The sequence below is a fragment of the Condylura cristata genome, unplaced genomic scaffold (genome assembly GCF_000260355.1).
Source record: "Condylura cristata isolate star-nosed mole 26May11 unplaced genomic scaffold, ConCri1.0 scaffold00036, whole genome shotgun sequence".
Classification (NCBI taxonomy): domain Eukaryota; kingdom Metazoa; phylum Chordata; class Mammalia; order Eulipotyphla; family Talpidae; genus Condylura; species Condylura cristata.
In genome coordinates, this window is record NW_004567137.1 from 4,489,469 (window position 1) to 4,509,517 (window position 20,049).

Genomic DNA, 20,049 nt, shown 5'->3' on the forward strand with positions numbered 1-20,049 from the left:
CAGACCTCTCCTGACCTACCCACTGTTCCCCTCAGCAGTGTACTTCATCAATCTGCCTGTTCTGCTCCCTGTTCTGTCTCTGTGAATCCTCTCACCCTCCACATCTCTGGCCTATACCCCAGTTCTGTACGAATAAATAAATCTCTAAAAAAAAATAAACAACAGATTCCATAATAATAAAAAAAGGTCCATTTAGCATTCTATTAATAGTTAAACATGTGTCACTTTGTGTGGCTTAAAATAACATCTCTTATTGTGCTATCACTAAAAAGTTGACTTGTCACTTTATCTCACAATTACCAAGGTCCTGGATTCTAATATTTTAACTTAAGAAGTCTGAACAGAGTGTGGTGCTTATTCCCTCTTCCATTAAACTAATTTCCAATATGGAGGAAAAGAAAACAACATTCCTGTAAACATAAAAAAAAAAACAAAACTAATCATTATTACTATTCAAAGTCAGAATGACAGAGAAAAATTGCCTGTATCCATGGTGCAACAAATGAGCATCAACTGTTGAGCTGTGGTCTAGAAGCCCCATATGTGAAATGCTGTAAAAGTGCGAAGCCTGTTGACCAAGTATGAATTGGTTCAACAAGTAATTTTGTGGCTTTGGACTAATGGCATGTGTTCAGTAACCATGCAACTATACATGTAGATCTTGAACAGTTGCAGGTGAGCAATTGGCCTCAACTCCCAATCTGTCCCCCACCTTCCTGAATGCCAGGGAAACAGCAGCTGCTCCAACATACAGCACCAGCCAGGCTTATCACGAATTTGGTCTAATGACACCTTTTGTTTATACTTTTCATAAGCATAACCAGACAAAAGGAGAATTTTTTTCAAACTCTGGGTTTGGGTTAGAGTTAGTGACGGCTGAATGGAGACACAGCCACTTGGGATGTCTGTGTGGGGGTGGTAACTTCTACCACCAGGCTCTTCCAGCATCAAAGGTCGCCCCTCTTCAAACCAGCACACCTGTCCTCCAGGGGAACTAATACACAGCAACTGGGAGACCTGGGCAAATTACAAATAAGAAAATCTAGTAATTTTTTTAAAAGGAAGCAAAATCAAGAAATCCACTAAATACAAGGCAAAGAGAGGTCTGGTGAGAGATTTACTTACTGAGCAAAAGGCTGGAGTCAAGGAGTGGGATCCCGGCTGCAGCACAGAGCAGAGACAGTGCTCTTCCCGGCTTCGCCATTCAAATAACACCTTCCTCACACTGACATGGAAACCTGTGGTCCAGCCCATTTGCTTCTGACAGCACAAGTCAAATGCAGGGTGGGGTACCAAGGCACCCACAGAACAAAGCCAGGCAGCTTCTCCCATGGGCTGGGTGAGCCCCACAGGCCACACAGCAAGCTGTACTGCTTCACTACTTAAAAAATATCAAGAACACTAAAAAGGTATCCTGAATAGTAGTAAGTGCCATGCATAGGTTGAGCTAATTCCTGGGGTTATTTTTAAATGAAATGTTATTTGAGCTATAAATTAAAGGAAGAATTGTTTTTACTGATGTAGCATTGGTTTATAACATTATATAGGTTTCTTTCTTTTGGGTTTCCTTTTTAAAAGACTTTTAATTTATGCATACAAGAGCTGGGGTGCAGACCAGAGGTGTGGGGGTGAGAGGATTCATCAGAGTAGTGGGGAACAGAACAGGTGGATCTACTGAAATACACTGCTGAGGGGAGCAGCAGATGAGACAGGAGAGGTTTGTGCCATGCAAAAATTCCTGACTGGGTTCCATGGTGTCAAAGTTCCAAAAAGAGAAAGAATGTAGAACTGGCCATAAAAGAAAGTTCAAATACAAGAACCTAAACACATGCAATTTTCCTCCCAGGGTTTTCCCCCCTCTTTTCAATTTCTAAATAACCACACCCTTTACTCTCCAGGACACACCCAGCACTAGGAGGCTCATTTATAATACAGTTATCAGTCAACTTGCACAGCTTCTAATTTTGCAACTGGCAAATGTTATTTGTTCTCCAAGGTTATTAAAGCTGCACCCACACACAGCCTGAGAGAACAGGACAGATAATGGCCAGAAAAATCTCCTGAGATATTTTTAAATTGATTCTGTCATTTGCCTCATAATTCACCCTCTCCTAGTAACAGCCGATGGTACACAAAAGCATGTAATAACATGAAGGAGACCTCAAAGGGCGAGCAAGATAGTACTTGCTGTATGTGCCTTTTATGTTTGTGCAGTGAAACACAAAACAGGGATATTCACCTGCATATCTCCTGACCTGTAACGAGGTTTGTTCTGAGCTTCCGACTACTGAAAATTCTGATTCTGGATAGTAGTCACTTCTGCTATTTCTGAGTGTTTGGCATTATGTTATAAAGTGTCCTGGGGGTCAGGTCTGTGACTCGAGCAGGCAGAGAGAAGAAGCAGTTTCAACATCATGGAATTTGCATGAAACTTCTTCATGTTGGAGTATCTGGGGGTACACCCCAGGGTGAAATCACCCATTCAGAAACCTTCTGCTATTCAGACTCGATGGGGGGGACAGTGAATAAGGAGAGATGACATGGGATCAGAGACAAATAGGCCCTGGGAAGAAACTGCCTGGATGAGGAAGGACAGAGAGAGGCAGGAAGACCAAAGGAATGTTGTGGAGTTGGGGGCCCAGGGGACACTTGACGCAGTGGGCAGCTGTGCCCGTCCTGACCGTGAGCCTCCCAGCTCGTGGGCTCATAACGGAATGATGCCCACATCGAATGATCACCAAGAGCCCACCCGGTGCCACAGCAGCGCCCTCTGAATGTGCCAGAACAAGAAGGGAGAGCTGTGTCTCTGTTGCCTGGGAAGATGAGACACCCAGAGGTCCAGGCAGAGCTGCAAGTTCTGCCGTGGGGCAGGCAGGCCTGTGGGCAGCATGGACCACAAACAAAAATCTCAGATGTGAGTGGTGAAAACAGCTTGCTCCCTCTACAATCCATTCCAGAGATTCATGTCCTTCCCTGGGTCCCACTGGATGGTGAGGCCTAAAGACATCAGGATTGACTGTTCTGTACCCTTTGAGATTCCTGGAAATGTTCAGAAGGGACCCAAGGAAAAGGAGACCTTCCTATACCTCAGCAAATGGGAAATGAGAGGCGTGAGACCTGACCTCCTACATATGATCTGCTTGGTTTGTCTTCATGGACTGGCTAGACCAGAACTTTGCTGACACAGACGGAGCTCTGTGTAGGCAATTATGTGTTCTGTGTATATGGATATATGTGGATTTGCATCCTCAAAAGCATTCTGCAACATAGAGCTGTTTCACAGGAGACACAAGCACACTTAGAGAGGGGAGGCCTCTTGTCCAAGTCACACAGCCAGTAACAGAGCCTGCCTGAATTCCAGGTCTGCTTTAATTCCAAAGCTATTCCATGTGCCTAAAAGGTCTAAGCCTACTGGGATAATTTTCAAATAAATACAGAAGTAGGTAGAATGGAGTTACTAATCTTTGTGCACCTGTTCTGCACCTATCACAGATGCCTGTTTCCTCCCCTCTGTCATCCAGAAGCCCACGCCTGCAAAGCCTGGGAACAAACCCCAGCATCTTTCCATGAACAGTCCAGTCAGAGTCTCTAAGAGGTAAGGGCCAGAAACATTTGATTTTCTTCTTTCATCTCCATATCAAAATAACCCCAACTAAGTGAAATTACTGGGTCAGTAAAGCAGCTCTTGTTCTCCCCAGGAATGTCCCAAACTGGTACTCGAATAATTTTAATCATAGATGTTTTTTTTCAGATATGAATTGTATTCGAACTTTGCCCACTCAAACATCCTTTTAAAAATACTGCTGTTTTATCTCACATTGGGCTTCCTACAGAAGGTGCTAGAAGAGAGCTTCCTCTGTGAATATAGGAAAGAGTTCAAAGAAAAGGAGTTAGAAGGCAACGGGCAAGGTGGCCAGGTAAGCAGAGTCTCATTCAGTGGTGACAGCTCAGGGGTTTAAGTAGACCCTGCAGGGAGTGACAAAGTTAAACAGACATTCAGTATGTGGAAGAATAAGCTTCCCCATACCACACCCCTGCCGGCTGCTAGGAGCACATTCACGGGTGGCCCAGGAAAGTCATCTCCCACCAAACTCACACTCATGCAGAGTAAACCTAAGACAATGACTACTGCAAGATGAGACAAATGCAGGAAACCCAAGAGGGCAGGCAGGCTCGCCAAAATCTGAAAGAAGGGAGGGACCTCATTTTTTCCTGAGTAAGAGAAATTAGGAAACTGAGGCTTGAAAGATAAGACTTTTGCAGTTACACAGAGATAGAAGCTGGAAATAACGGGAACATATGTGTACTCATAAATATGATTCCACCCCAAAAAGGAGCAGGGGTGCTTGACTGTCAGCATTTCTTGCTTCTGCAAAAAAGATTTTGAAATGTCCAATAAAGTTGAGAAATGTTCTGGGCAGAGAAAATAATTGCAGCAGGTCTGTGTAATAAAGTCTGTGGATACCTGCAGGACAGCCACGGGCGGAGCTGGGGAAAGGATCAGCAGTCTGCAGGTTAAAGCGACTCAAACCAGGTCAAGGTGTTAGTTATGAAGGGATTAAGGAAACACGATGATTTATGGGGCTGTGGGATCAGTGTGGACGGCATTTTTATGGTGTTCATCTCATGTTGCATTCTAATTTTCTGTACTCGCTGTCAATGAGAATGCAGAGCTTTCTTTCGATTTGCTGGGTGAGCAGCGTGGGCGGCACGGCGGAAGCACGCGTGCGTGCGGGCGGGGGCCGTGCGCACAGGGCAGCCGGGAAGGAACGCATGAGCAGCGAAGGGGCTGCATATGGACTTCGGTGGAGTGGAGCGGAGCCTGGAAGGGGACTGGGGAACTGGGGCCTGGCGGTTCCAGCCACACAGGGCAGCCCACAGACTGACTCCTGGGAACTAGAGAAGAACTGGCCCAGAGCACAGCAGGAAAACCTTCCAGAAACCTAGACGCACATTCAGCAGTAGTTCCTACTGTCGTTCGCCGCGGCTCGGCTCCTGTTTCTTATGCAGGTCAAGACCACAGACCAAGCAATTCAGTCATGCATCTTAATGAGGGTGGGTTAGGAGGGCACATAGCAGGGCATTTCTTAGTCAAAGAAACTTTCAAGGTAGCTGTGAGTAATTATGATTGTTGAAATGTCTAAATTCAGCGTCCTGATAAGAGTTATGAGAAGGCTCCTTCTTTAAAGCTAGATAAACCTGAATGTGAAGGTCAAGGTTGGAGTGAACAACTGAGTGACCTTGAGTAAGTTATCCAACCTCTCTGAACTTCAGCTGCCGCCTCTGTAAAAAGCAGACAATACTTTCTATGCAAAGTTGTGGATGGCAGAAAGAATGCTTCCCTGCAAAGCACCTGGCACACAATTGCTATTTGTTTCTTCCCCGTTCTGGTGAAATCAGTGCCAGATAAAAGGGAAATTACTAATAATCAAACATCCTGTCACCTTCCAGGGGCAACTTCCTTTATTAAAAGAATCTTTACAAGAACTACTAACAGCAAAATAGACTCATTTCCTTTTTCTTTCATTTTTTTAAAATTTATTTACTTAATAGGGTGGGTACTAAGGAAGAGAGAAATGTTAGATATGCATTCTTAAAAGAAAGGAAAAAAGCAACTCAGATAACTCAACAATAAAAAAGAAAATAATTCCACTTTCAAGGCAGGCAAAAGATCTAGGTAAATAGATCTTCAAAAAGATAGCTACAAGCCAATAAGCACATGAAAAGATGTTCCACATCACTTGTCATTAGAGAAATGCTTATTAAAATTACAATGTGGTGAAATTTCACATTCACCGAGATGGTTACAATCAAAGAACTTAACGTGTTGACTAGGACATGGAGAAGTTGGAACTGTCATATACTTGACCACTGGGAATGTAAAATGGAATAGCTACTTTAAAGATCCATTTAGAAGTTCCTCAAAATGATAAACAGAGTTAATGCAGGGTGCAGCAATTCCACTTAGGTGTACACCCCGAAGAAGTGAAGCACAAAACCTTACACACTAGTATTCATAGCACCATTATTTATAGCAATTAAAAGTTTTAGAGGACCCATGCCCATCAACCAATCAACAGGCAAACAAAATGCTATATATGTCTACACTGGAATATTATTCAGTCAAAAAAAGGAATAAGGTACTAATGACATATTATGGCAAGGATGAACTTAAAATTTCAATGGTGTATGCAAGTAGCCAGACACAAGGGCTATTATATTTATACTTCACTCATGTGAGATGTCCAGAATAAGCAAATCCCCACAGACAGAAGAGAGAGATTGCTAATGGGAATGAACTTTCTTTGGGGGATGATAAAAAAATGTAAAATTACTTGTGGTGAGGGGTAGAACTTTGATGGAAAATTTCATATCAAGTGTTTGTTGTCATGTGAATTGTCTCTCAGTAAATTTGTAAAGAACAAAACCAGAAGAATGATGGGTGGCCAGGCAGCAACTGAACCATTTGCCAGAGGAGGTAACAGCAAAAGCTCAGTGTGGAGGCTGGCGAAGGCCTCTGGACAATCTCTCTGCCCTGGGAGTTTGCCAGTGGCCTTTCTCAGTCAGTGAGCATTAGTCTCTTCTTGGGTAAAGAAGAATCATGGGTACCTAATTAACTGCCCTACTTTGTGGCTTTTTACAAAGGACCAGCACCTCAAAGGAGATTAGCTTTGTTCCCAACCTTGAGAACATCAACAGAAAATAACAGGACCTGCACTTAAGTCCCAAACTAGCCACACCCCCACCCCCTTCAGCAAAGTTCAGCATTTCCACAGCAGTGGAAATGGAAATGTCTCTTTGGAGGCATATACACACTTATATACACGTTATCCTGGAGCATCTACTACATAAAGGGTAGAAAGGCCCCAAATGACTGGATTCCAATTTTCTTCTGCCATCAAAGGTTGATATTTCTCAGAATCTAAGTTTTGTATTGCAAGACCTAGCCTGGCTGTATGAGGGCCCAGAATACTTAAAAAGAAAAAAAAAAAAAAAAAAAACACACAAGAGCATGTACTAATCATAGAAGATGACCAAGACATAGTTGTGCTAAAAATGAAATCTAAATCCAATCAGTACTCACTTCCACAGTTAGGCCATTGTTCATCCTGACGCAGCCCGGGAGGTCCATTCCTGCGTGGGGGCCACCAGCAGGGCGTGGGCAGCTGGCAACAGAGAGTTAAGGCTGCTCACTCCAGGTGTGCACGCTGTGCATCCCACAGGCACCAACAGTAATGCGGGTCCCCTCCCTGCCCCAGCTTGACCAAATTACTGAAAGAGCACTCCAACCTCCATGAGAGAGATCACAGACTATAGAGAACGAGCTCAAGAGGAAAATGAAGAATTTGCAATTCAAAATATTAACTTCCTCCCCCTTATTATAGAGAGGAAATTTTACTGGGGTGGAGAGCAATACACATACTCCACTGACGTTTCTGAACTTTTCCCAGGGAAGCTCAGACACTTAGAAAAGGGAGTGGGCACAGATAAGCCACAGATAGGGTGCTGGGGAACGGTGGGTTCCCTGAGGCTGCCAGCTTTGACGTGAAGGACTAGAGACGTGATGGAAACCTACCTACATTCACATGGCAGAATTCAGGACATTCCTAAAAACTGGGCAGCATTTTAAGTGGCTTCATTTGTCTTTTACATTTTTTTTTAATTTATGCATACAAGAGCTGGCGTGTCGGCCAGAGGTGCAGGGGTTGAGAGGGTTCACCAGAGACAGAGTGGGGAGCAGAACAGGTGGATCTACTGAAACACACTGCTGAGGGGAGCAGAGGGCAAGAGCTGTGCCATGTTGGGTTAGCTCCCTGGCCGGGGATCAAACTCATGCCCAAGTGGCTGGTGACAGCTTGCTAGGGCTGAGACTTATGACAGGTCACAAAAGCAAGAAAACTGCCCTCTAAGAAAACCATCCACATGTCTTTGCTTCAAAACAGCCCATTTTTAGAAAGTTAGAAAAGCTCCATGTTTTCAGGATCTGAAAACCTAACTGCTGAAAAGGCAGAGGCCGCCCATGAAGAGTACGGTAAGAATGATCTGCTCTTTCTAACATACTTGTGTCTTCTCGTCACATCCAAAGCGCCAACCTTTATTTCTCCATATGTGGGCCCTTCACTCGAAACATGGGTGTGGCAGGTTGCACCAGAGGAAGGGGTCAGACCTGGTCTTGGAACTTCTATCAGACTCTCCAGGTGCAAGGCGCCTACAACAGAAAGAGAAGAATGAAAACAGATTTATTTCTAATTCAAACTACATATATTTCTTTCCCTCTTCAGAGATTAGGTCCCTAACAAAAGTAAGCCAACTCCGTTCTATTGGCATTTTATTGTACACCCTCCAAGGCACATGGGGTAGAAATGAGAAACTGGCTTTTTTTAAATTGTTTTATTTTTTAGTCTATTCATTACGCCATCCTTCATTTTCGTACAATGTATGGTTTCCCCGTGAAATTCCCAGCAGCAGCTCACCGATGCACATCACCACAGTCCCTGTGCTCTTTCCGCCCCTGTCTTGGTCCTTCTTTCTTCTCCTCTCCTACAGAATGTCTCTGATCAATACTTGTCTGATGATTTTGATTTTTACTTTATTATAGTTACTTTTTTTCCCCTGAGAAACTAATTTTTTTAAAAAATGGCAGAAAGGAAATGGCTGGGATGTAGGGGTGTCGGGGTGCAGAAACCCCTTTCCACTGAGCAACTGCAGGGGCAGACAGTTTTGCAGAGGTGAAACATCCAGCTAGCAAGTTGCCTGGTTTTGCAAATAAAGTTTTCTTGGCACACAGCCAGGCCCATCTTCTGAGTTTTCTCTGGCTGACGTTTCCTACAACGGCAAAGTTGAGCAGCTGTCACAGCAACCCTATGGCCAGGAAAACACGAAATCTCTACTATCTGGCCCTCATCAGAAATTGTTTGGTTCCTCCTAACAGAGAAAGTGTTAGCCATCATGATTAAAACCCCTCAAAGACTAGAGCAGGAAGCAGGAGCAGAAAATGACCCACCATTTTATAGAAGGAAGCTGTTCTGTTGGGTGTTGTCTGAGTATAGGAAGCAGGAACATTTAACAGAAAAAACAAAGGCCCTGGACACCATCACGATTTCCCTTCAAATCCTGCCTGCCACAGACCAATTGTGTGATGGTGGAAAAGTCACTTAACAGCTCAGGGTAACACACATACATGTCACATACATGGTATCGTATGACCTCAGGCAAATTACTACTACGATGGCTATTCCTCTCTCCTTCTCTTTAAAAATGGAATCTCGTTAGCCTGTGCCAGAGGGATGGCCAGAGAACTCAGTGAGTTAATGGCAATGTTAAGCACCTGCTCGCAGCTAACACTTTTTAAATGTTGTTGCAATTGCTATCTTATTCTCACTTGGTGTGAGTCCAGTCATCCTCGAAAGCCCTCCTCATCTCGGTCATGCTGGTCGGGCTGGCAGCACTCCCCTCCCGGATGAAATGATTCAGTCACTTTACCTTCCTTTACTCCTCACATTCACTCTATTAATCATCCCATATATTTTTTTCCTGTTTCAGAACTAGCTTCACGTTTGCTTTCAATTCCATCCAGGTTGTGATGAGATCTTGCTGCATAGGGCCTCTCAGCCCTCAGGGCTCCCCTCCTCCTCAGCCTGCCTCTGCGTGGCCGGTGTGGACAGTGGCCTGCAACCTGCACCAGACCTGTGGCGACTGTCGTCAGGCACAATGGCATGTGTTGGCCTCTTGGCAAACTCTTCAGGCCACTGTGCTCTTGCTCGGGGGTTTTCCCCTTCCTGTTGCGCTTTCCAATTGGAATCTGTTTTCCATACCTTGTGCTTTTCCAAATGCAACCATTCTTTCAAGGCCTGGTTCAACTCTCATTTCCTCTATGGAGTCTTCCCTGAGCCCAGGTCTTACCTTCTTAATAAGCTGTGGGCTGTGTTAGGGTTTATTCTCTACTAAAATAATATGGTGCCTTGCACAGAATAAACACTCGAAACAAAATTGACAGGATTAAATACAGGGATAAAGATCCATATATTCAGAAATGCTTTCCATCCTAAAGTCATTGTGATTATTTTCCATGTCAACAAAACCCCACACTCAGCTGTGCCTGATCTGGGCAGGAGAGGGGCTACCCACACTCTCACAGCAGAGAAGAGCACTGCAGGGGTATCTGAGGTGTTCTTGCTCCTTCTCCACTGTATTTGTTTAATACCAATACTACTTCTGAAGAGAAATCAAGTAGTACTAGCTATCTAAAATGGTATCATAGACACATATATACCTCATAGTCTATTCACTCTCTTTACATTTATCTTATACTTTACTTCAAGGATGGGTTCCCCACTGTAAACCTCCACTTTCTCACCACTGGTTCTAGGAATGAAACCCAAAAGCCAGGAACAGGAATGGTTTTATCACTGAAATCTTTAGATACAGGCCAAAGCAGCTTGTGGGAGTCCTGACTCAGAGCAGTGAAAGTATCTGTGAAAATTCCAAACCAGTTGAATTGTGGCCTTGGTCCAAGAAGCAGATACAAACCTATCAGAGTTATATTATAATCGACAGTCTTATTGGACTTCTCGAGTGGATTAAAGCAGAATGAGACATGGAGGTTTTCCCAGCTCAATGGATTCCAGGGAGTTGTGCAGGCACCTCGCTGAGCTTCATCTCCCACAGGGGGCATTTTTTTCCCTGCTTACACAGATGTGCCTACATTATGCCCTAGAAACAGATAGATGCAAATATCACTCTTCCCTCCTCCAGCCCTTTCCTTCAGGGCCTTGTTGTTCCTTATGTTCTTTCTTCATGAACAAAGAGTTTCACCAAGTGTCACAAGGGAAAAAAAAATACACACATTAAACCCTACCCTGGGAACCTTGTGATCACTGACAGGAAGAAGTTGAAAGTTTAATTCGGACAGGAGAGAAGAGAGACAGCAGCCTTCAAAAGCTATGCAAGAGGCATTCAAGACTATGAGAAAGGAGGTGGGGAAAAAATGGTCCTTTGCTAATAGACACTGTAAATTCTGCAAGGGGCCTCTTTGAATGGTGTTCTTGGGAGAGTCTCTGGGGTGGGTTCTCCACCTTTGGTTTTGCTAAATATGTTCAGACCTAAGGGATGCCACCGAGCATTTTCTTCTAAGCTAACTATTTCATTGTATGATTTAAAATATTCTATACTCTAACTTAGCTTCAAAGCCTAACAGCAGTGGACATTGTCCCCAGAGGAAATGCATTAGCACAGAGGGTTTGTCTGTTTTCTTCTCTGCGTTTTTACCTTAAACAGCCAGCCAGGGAGTCCTCCTTTAATTAACTTCTTTCTTAGTGACCTAGCTGCTTCTATAAAGAGAATTTATGGCTAGCTTCACGTAATAAGCTGTAACTCTCCTTTTCCTTAATTCAGCTCATAAACGTTTTACTGTTTGCAATTTGGGTCCTGACTGGTGAGCACAGAAGGGCAGGAGAGGAAAGCAAGCTAAACAGATCAGCCTGAACACTTAAAATCAACCTTGAGAGAGTCAAGTAGGATTGTTTCTGTGAATATATGAGCCCTACAATGATCTTATCTTAAAAAAGAGACAATGTTTAAATTTAAATAGGAGTTGAAATGTTAAATTTAAGTTTAAATGTTTAAAAATTCTGTGTTAGCAGCACTAAGAAATAGGACCCTGTCCTCCTTTGGACCTACCTCTAAGGGTCACCCCATCCAAGCACCCCCCATGAGGACATCCTTTCTCCGAGACCCAGCTAGAGAACAAGCCCTGGGTTCCCACAACCTTTCCAGGGTGGGAGAGACCATGAGAACGCTGATGGGGTGGGCGAGGCAGGGAGAGGGACTCAAAGGATAACAGGTTAGACATGGAGCTGAGACCAGACTCACAGAACGGTGCTCAATTCACTGCACAGTCTGCAAAATGGAAATGAGCCGTCTTTCTCCTCTTCTGCTATCTGCTTCCGAGCAACTTCCAAGTGTACATCTCGAGAATAATTGCAACAGGAAAGAACACTGATGGAGCTCTTGAGTTCCATAGTAACATAGAACTTTTTTGGCAACCCATAATCTTTGAAAGAGAGCCAGGAACCACAAAATAGGCCCAAATCCCTTGAGCAATCAAAACAGATGAGGCCTCAGCCCCTTTCCACATGTGGTGAAGCCTCACACTTGCAACCATACAGGGGGCTCTGAATTTATACAGAATTTTCACAAGCTTGACTGTTTTCTCAGCCCACAGATGATTAAAAACAAAATTTAAATGAGGGTTGGAAGTGCTGCTAGATGGAGGCATATTAATAGCTGCCACAATTTTTTTTTAATCACTAACGGCCAGGAAAATTACCAGCAGATATTCTCGTGTTCAAGCCCATAGAAATCTGATGCTTATTTCAAAGTTCACCAGCTTATATGTCAACAGGCTGAAGAAACTGAGCTGTGAAAATAAATCTAATACTTGTGAAAAGAGGTATATAACCTAATTTTTCTGTGAAAAATATGTAATTTTGTTTTGTGAGAACTTTTGTAAAAAGGACTCATTTCTCACCTGAACTCAATCTAGTGTTACAGACCAATAGGGAGAAAAGTGCTTCTAATCTATTTAAATTTTCTTTGACTATTAATGCTTAGGCCTCTAGTAAAGTTGGAGTGTTTAAAAGTCTCTGTGTTAACTACCTTCAGAAACGAGGAGGTTCCTGTCCTCCTCCTGACCTTCATCTAAACCAGAGTGACAAAGCTTCCAGCGTGGCCAACACTGCGTCTCGGAAGGCTGTGTATCTCCAAACCACTTGTCATCGAATTTCCCAATTAAGCATGTGTTTCAGAAGAAATACTGAGTTCGTTTCAGACTGTCTAAGGGGCCCATCTGCTTTCCCACCAGGCAATCTTGGGCTTTAGAAGTGATCTACCTCCAAACATTCAAATGGTAAACCTTATTGCAACAGCTGTATGCTGTGGAGCAACTATTTCCATATGTTTCATAAGGCAAAACAAGCTGGCTTCTCACCCTAATTTGCTTTCACCTTTGCATGTATCTTTGTGTGTGTAGACTCGACCTTGTCAGGATGCTAGGACCCTCAGGTTTCCCAGGAAGCAAGCACAACAGCTACCCCCGTGTGCCCGCTGCTGCCATCTGTGATGAAGGATGGGACCTGGTGCCTTGGATGCAATGTCTTTGAATGAAGTTGGGACAAAGCCACTTTCCAAAGGCCTATGCAGCAAGGCTTTCAGACAAAGGCCCCCACAATTAAGTGGCTGTTAAAATCAAAACCTTAACATTAAAACAATAGAGTTATTACCACTGACGGTGACGTTCATGACTACAAAAATATGTCTTAAAATTAAACTGCTGATGGGGGAGGGGCAAGAGCAAAGAGAAGGGAGCTCGTGGTCCATGACCGTAGAATACGGTTGAGTTGGAGGTGGGTGCACTACTGGGGTAATATCTCATGGGGGATCCCCAATATTACCTCAACTGGAAAAAAAGTAAGTAAATTTTTCAAAAAAAAAATTGTTAAGGTTTCATGTAAGAAACTTTAGGTCAAAAGAAAATAATCCATAACATATGTACCCATTGAGGGCATGTATACAAAACGTGTAAAGAAATCCTACAGGCCAGTGACGAAAGGGCAAGCAATCTAACTGTTGAAAGTGGGTACGGAGAAAATCGAGATGGCCCAGACAGCAGGACAAATGAATCACAGTAAGATAACTGTGTGGCCAAATGGGAAGGATTGACACCACCGAACAGTGATGCTGAGAAACACCTAGAAATCCCAAGTATTCCTGGGGCCAGGGACTGTAAATGCTATAGACGTAATGGAAAACTCTTCAGCAGTTTCCTAGAAAAGAGGCCCAACTACACTATGACCTAATGACTCTACTCCTGGATGTTTATCTCAGGTAAGACAAAAATGTATGTCCATACAAAGGCCCCCATACCTGTGTTCAGAGCAGCCTTATCACACCATAGCCCCAGACTCAATAATTCAGATGCTTGATGATAACTGGGGTGTGGGGTGGAGTGGAGTGGGGGGGATCGAATTGAGGATCTGTTGTACAAAGAAATATGGGCCAATGTGAAAAGGGCATAAACACAACATAGATGAAGCTCAGAAATATTTCCTTGAGGCCAAGGAGACCTGCAACTGCTGCCCTAAAACTCTGAAACAGACGAACATGGACCATGGGTGACAGAACTCACATCTCAGGTGCTCCTGGGGCTCCTGGGTGGGGGAAGTGTGTGAAGAAGCACCAGGGAGCTTCTGGGAGCTAGAGCAGGTCTGTGTTTCACGAGCATCTGTCAAACTGGTGGAGCAGAACACTTAAGATTTCAACATTTTATGACATTCATGATGTGTCAATTAAAAGGAACTTAAAAATTACAATAGGGTTTATGCAGCAAAATAGGTACAAAAAAGACTACCCACAATGGCTGTGCAACTTGATAGCCTGAGAGCTAACAAGCACAACTTTTTTTTTTTTTTTAAGATTTATTTATGCATACAGAACTGAATACAGGCCAGAGGTGCGGAGGGTGAGAGGATTCACCAGAGACAGAGGGGAGAGCAGAACAGGCAGATCAACAAAGTACGCCACTTGAGGGGAGAGCAAGTGCATCAGGAGAGGTCTGCTGCGCCATGTGGGTCACCTCCCTGGCTGGGGATTGAACGTGTGCTGCAGTGGCTGTGGAGAGCTTCACAGTGCTATGCTTTAACCCACTGCAACAACAGGGAGGGTCCAACAAACACAATTCTTAATGATTAGTGCCCAAGAAGAAAACTAGGATCACGGAGACATGCATCTCAATATAGAGAAAGCTGGCGTCACAGGATACTAGCAATGATTGTTCCTGGACATGGTTGGTGGGATGCTAAGAGATGCAGTTGGGCAGGGACTCAGAGGTGGTGGAGACACCAGAACACTGGAGGGAACACAAGCTGCCACAGGCCGTAGAGTGGGGCAGTGTTCTGGGGCAGAAAGCCCCAGGTACAGATACACTGTGAAGATTCTTAAAGCTGACAGGGCTGCTGCTGCCCATGAACAACCAAGCTGGGGACGTCTTCCCACCCTGCTAAGGTGGTAATTCTATTGCTTCCAGTCCAGAGGCTTTGGCCAGGAAAACTGTGAATGAACAGCAGACCCTCCATATTCCACTACCACCTCACACCCCACAAACACAGCGAGTAAAGTCATCTACAGGATAGAAACAGACTCCAGCGGGCAGGCTGTGCTCTTATGCCCAAGGCCTGGCTAAGGTTTTGCACTTGTTATTTTTTCATTAATGCACAAGGAAACACCACATTGGGTGGGAAGAGAATGCCCAGGTGAGTTCATGAGAACTCAAGTTAAACACCTAACCCCACGCTCTCATTACATTGTACATGGGCCTCCTGGACTACTTTATCCACACCTGCCTGGTTCATCTGAACAAACACAGATCATGCTGGCGAGGCTGGTGGGCAGGCTGCCTCTGGCTTGGCTTCTCACCCCAACACTTCTCCCTGTCTCAGGCACTGGGTTCCATCCGTCCCCTGGGTCCCTTCCCTCGTCACCCTGCTACTCAGGACATGCAGTACGCATCTTGCATCCATTTCCAAAGCCTTAGGCTGTGGCCCCGGCATACTGCCCACCCTCCACGTAAGACCAACATCAGAAGTGAGTTTCCAACAAGCTCATCTTGTGAAAGTCTTTTCTAAACTGTCAAGTTCAGACCCAGATACTATGTTGAAATGTTCACAGCAATTATAGTCTGTAGACTTCTCAGGAACTTTCCCTAAGGAAACATTTGTGGCTCCCAAAGATAATTCTTTTATTACTGATTAAATGAATGACTAAATGAAGATTTAAGGTTAGAGCCAAAGAGGGTGAATAGTAACAGGCACTTTGGATTAATCAATTAGTCTTCGATTCCTATATATTAGATTTACCCAACATGTTTGTATGCATACTTTGTTTTTAGAAGCTTTGTTTGCTTTTGAAATCGAATATCTATTTATAGATCTTTTAAAACAACATACTTAGAAACTTATAAGGCAAAAAGACAAAGAAAATATCCAAGTAACTATTCATGAAATTTAGCAGGTTTCTACTGGTCCAGGTCACAGAGGTACGTGCTTATGAGAATTTTCTCATATAGATCAGTGTGGTCCTGGTAGGTCTGGGACACTTGAACACTATTATTCACTCAACCTCAAGTTCATGGTTTCTAATCAGATGTCATGAACCGCTTCCTAATTCTAGTTTGTGGATACTGTCACTGATGAGAACATCCAGGAAGAATAGCTGCCTTCATTTGTAATGAAAGGCAGCAGAAAACAATCCCCTTAATGGATTTACTAAGCTAACCAGAAAGATTCATGAGAACCAAAGGGACATAAATATTTTTATTTTCTGACTTGGAACTCAAATGCCTGATTCAGAATCCAAGCAGCATGGGGTGGCGGCAGTGGTGAGCATGTGTGGAGGGTTCTTCTGTGATAGCTGCCCTAGCTCACTGCCATTTGTTCACAGTCTAATCTGGCAAATCTGTTATCTAGAACATCTGAAAACACGTGCTACTGAAATCCCCGCCCCCAGTTTGATTTTTCCAAGGAATTATTTGAAAGATCCTAAGCAAATGGCTCAACAAGCAAAATCTTAATATGTAGGTCTTCTTTGGCTAGCAAAAGATGCAAACAGCTAGTGGATTTATTAAGCAAGTGACTGCAAGCAGAGAGGAGGCGTTTGCTCTGTGGATGCAGAAACACACACACACACACACACACAAAATAGATGCATTCAGCCTAGGACAGCTCTCATACTGTTTTTATAATATTTGGACCACTATTCCCCTAACGATAAACTGGGAAGAGAACAACAAGCTCGTAATATCAAGAATGTACATTCTGAGGTAAATCACAAAAGCAAGCTCTTGACAGGAGGCATTGCAAGGAAATCAAGCAGTGGGAGATACACTCTGAGGTTTATAAAACGATGGGGTATGTCACTGATGAATCTGACTGTACTAAAAGGTTAGTGCTCCAAGCACAGTGACTAAAGCAAATATGACTGAGCCCAAATTCAAAATACCTTATTACTTATGTGTCAAAATCACAAAGGAACCGTCTCCAAAACCCTCAGAACAATCATAAAACAACAGATTATGTAATGTCAAGCATGCTGCACACTGCTTGACAGAATGAACCAAAATAAACTGATAGTTAGAATTATTGAAACTACTGAGTTCTGCAAGGTTTAAAAAAGTAATAAAATGTCGAATATTGATATTATAGAGCTAGTCAATCCCTTTAAACTCCTGGGCAGCCCCCCAAGCCTGCAGTACCAAGGTTACAATAAATCCCAAACTAACACAAGTCTGAACATTTCCATGTCTAGTTTACCTGAAGCTTACCCTGCTGTTTGATAACCAAGGCAGCAATTTTCTATAAAAGGATTTTTGACTAGAAGTTGGCTGAACAAATGCCTCGATGTGATAAATGGTCAAATAATTTCTACTGAATTATGTTTCTAGAATAAAACAAGTCTACAAATATCCTGGCATGCAATTTGACAAATGTCATCTCACCTAAATGCTTATTCACGTTTAGGTAACACACACACACACACACACACACACACAATGGCATTCCAATTTTTACAGCAAAATATATATATGCCAAGAACATATTTAAAAACTTTAAAGAATTTTCACACATTTCATAATCGAAACGTGGTATCACAAGTATTTTGCCCAACCCTACATCTACTTGTTAAAAATAGAGGGCCCTAGCTCTCTATTAATAAAAACTAAATTAAAAACTAGCTAGAAAATCAAGGAACTATTAGGTAAACAATCTGTAAGCTTAAACACCCCACACATAAAAGATTGTTTTTCCTTGTTTACTTTTACAGATATTAAGATATTAGTAGTTATTTTAAGGAAATGACAGACAAACACAGGAAAATCCAGCTGCTAATAAGCAAATCAAGAGGCAAAGTTAATGGTTAAATCCATCCCCCAGCCACTAGGCAAATCTCTGTGAAAATTCAGAGCGCTGCTTCAGGAACCATTTCCCTGCCACAAATTCAGTATTAATACTGAAACAGCTGGCATCTAGAAAACGGCTGTAGTCCCTCCACCCCACCTCTGAGTGGACAGGACTGGGACAGAACGAACATCTACTACTCACTTTTCAGCTTTCTCGGCGTCTGTTCAAGTGTTTGGCAAGTGCTCGCTAGCTCAGTATTTATAGTCTGGAGATTCCGTTGTTCTGAAATTGCTTCCTCTAATTTATGCAGCCAAAACCTGGCTTTTTCTCCAGCAGGGTGGTCTGTCTCATCCTGCTTCTTCACCTAAACATGCAAAGTGAACACTGTATTTTAGCAGTGGCCAGGCCAAAGCCACGGACGGCTCCCTGTTACTATGCTCACAAAACTGAAAATGTGCTTTTCTTCTCAGGGAAGTGACAAGCTTCCCCTTAACTTCTGCAGTTCTGTGTCTGCATGGGCTCTAGACGCCTGAGCTATTTCTACAGCTCCAAACATCCCGATATGTCAAGTTGCCTCTTTCTGCAAAGTGGCCTATTTCATCAGCAGGTTGTTGACACCGCCTCTTTTACAACTCCCCCTTCACTTCCTCCGCTCTCTGCTGGGCGAGAGGGACTGAACTTCACAGTTCCTCTTTGCTTTTTTTTTTTTTTTTGTTCCTCCTCCATTTTTACTTTATGGCTTTAAGGACATCTGAGGAGACTTCCCCTGAGTACTCTACTGTCAAAGGCCACCCTGCCTGCCCCTCTGATTCTTCTGCCCATTGGTGGACTTCCTGGACCTTCTTCCTGAGGATGGCTTCCTGGTCGACAGCATCTCCTTGCAGTTGTTTAATGGTTTCTAGTAGTTTCTGCCTGGAGTTAAAAAAAAAAGGTCAAACCACAAGCTGTCAGTGACATTTCAACTAAGAGTCACCTTGTGACAATTTCAGACTTCATAAAGATCCTCAGAGATCACAGGAAGAGTGAAAGTATTTACAGACATATAAATGTTTCACAGATAGTTTTAACTTAAACCATCACATTGATCACTTAGCCTGATACCCTCACTTTCCAGATAAGGACATTTAACTTCCTATTTTACACTGGAATATTCCATTTCCCACAAGCTACATTTACAGCACTTAGCAACGGTCGCCAATTGCTTAGCGGATGGAGCTACAGTTAGGTCATGGTGACAGGTGCAATATTTAGCTAGCTTTTATAGAAAAGAAAAAAAAAAGTGAAAGAAAAAAGTAACTTTCCTGGTGTGAGCTTCTCCTGAAGGACTGTCAATCATGGCACAACAAGGTAGGAGCACAGGAAGGGCTGGTCCCCAGCATAGATGAAAGCCAGTCCTGGTTCTACCAGACTGCCCTCTTTTTTCTGAAGACTTTCTCCTCCTTTTCTTCACCCCAAATCTCTGAGTGTTACATCACCCTTCTGCTGGATCCAGCCCTAAGCTACCAAATATATAAAAATTCATCTGTTCTGTTAGTAGATGAGGTTTGGTTTATGCTATTTGCCAATATACCGATCAGTCTCTGAGAGCAACTTGACCTGAATAAGGATGTTAGTTCAAAGTGAGGATACACTTTAGGTGTTTCAAAGTAGTAAGGAAAATAACAGACAGCTTAACACTTCTTGAATGCTTTTCATCATGCAGTCACACTGGACATCCAAGCAGCCTGACTACATGAAGGACCACGTGAAGGAAGAGACTGCCTCATGGAAGGCTTCATTGGAAACCAACACTAAGCATGAATAACAATGGTTAAACAAGCATTCTACTAAACATTCCTCAACAGCTTACCATTGACTTTTTTTTCATTTTAGAATTGTGTTAAGAATCTGACTGTAGAATTGAGGCTACCAGATGGAGAAGGTGGGCGACTGGGAGGCAAGGGGGGGCACACAGTGGACTACCGTGGAAGACTTTGGGGCTTTGGTGGGGGTGAAGTGACAAATACATCTGAAGAGGCGTGAACCTATATCCTGAAATCAAATAGTGTTGTACGTCCATGTTCCTGTAATAAAATTATGAAAAAATTGTGGTAAAAAC

At 43.3% G+C, this 20,049-nt stretch overlaps 1 protein-coding gene across 1 annotated transcript in view; it reads right to left on the reverse strand.

Moving 5' to 3' along the window:
* Window positions 1-18,214, reverse strand: part of LRMP (lymphoid-restricted membrane protein) — a 37,845-nt gene extending 19,631 nt beyond the window's left edge. The window contains exons 1-3 of the mRNA XM_012732782.1: window positions 18,153-18,214; window positions 8,062-8,209; window positions 7,085-7,166 (exon numbers count right to left, since the gene is read on the reverse strand). Of these exons, the coding sequence (XP_012588236.1) occupies window positions 7,085-7,132 (48 nt within the window). The 5' untranslated portion in view covers window positions 7,133-7,166; window positions 8,062-8,209; window positions 18,153-18,214. The remainder of the gene's footprint in view (window positions 1-7,084; window positions 7,167-8,061; window positions 8,210-18,152) is intronic.
* Between the last annotated feature and the right edge of the window lie 1,835 nt (window positions 18,215-20,049).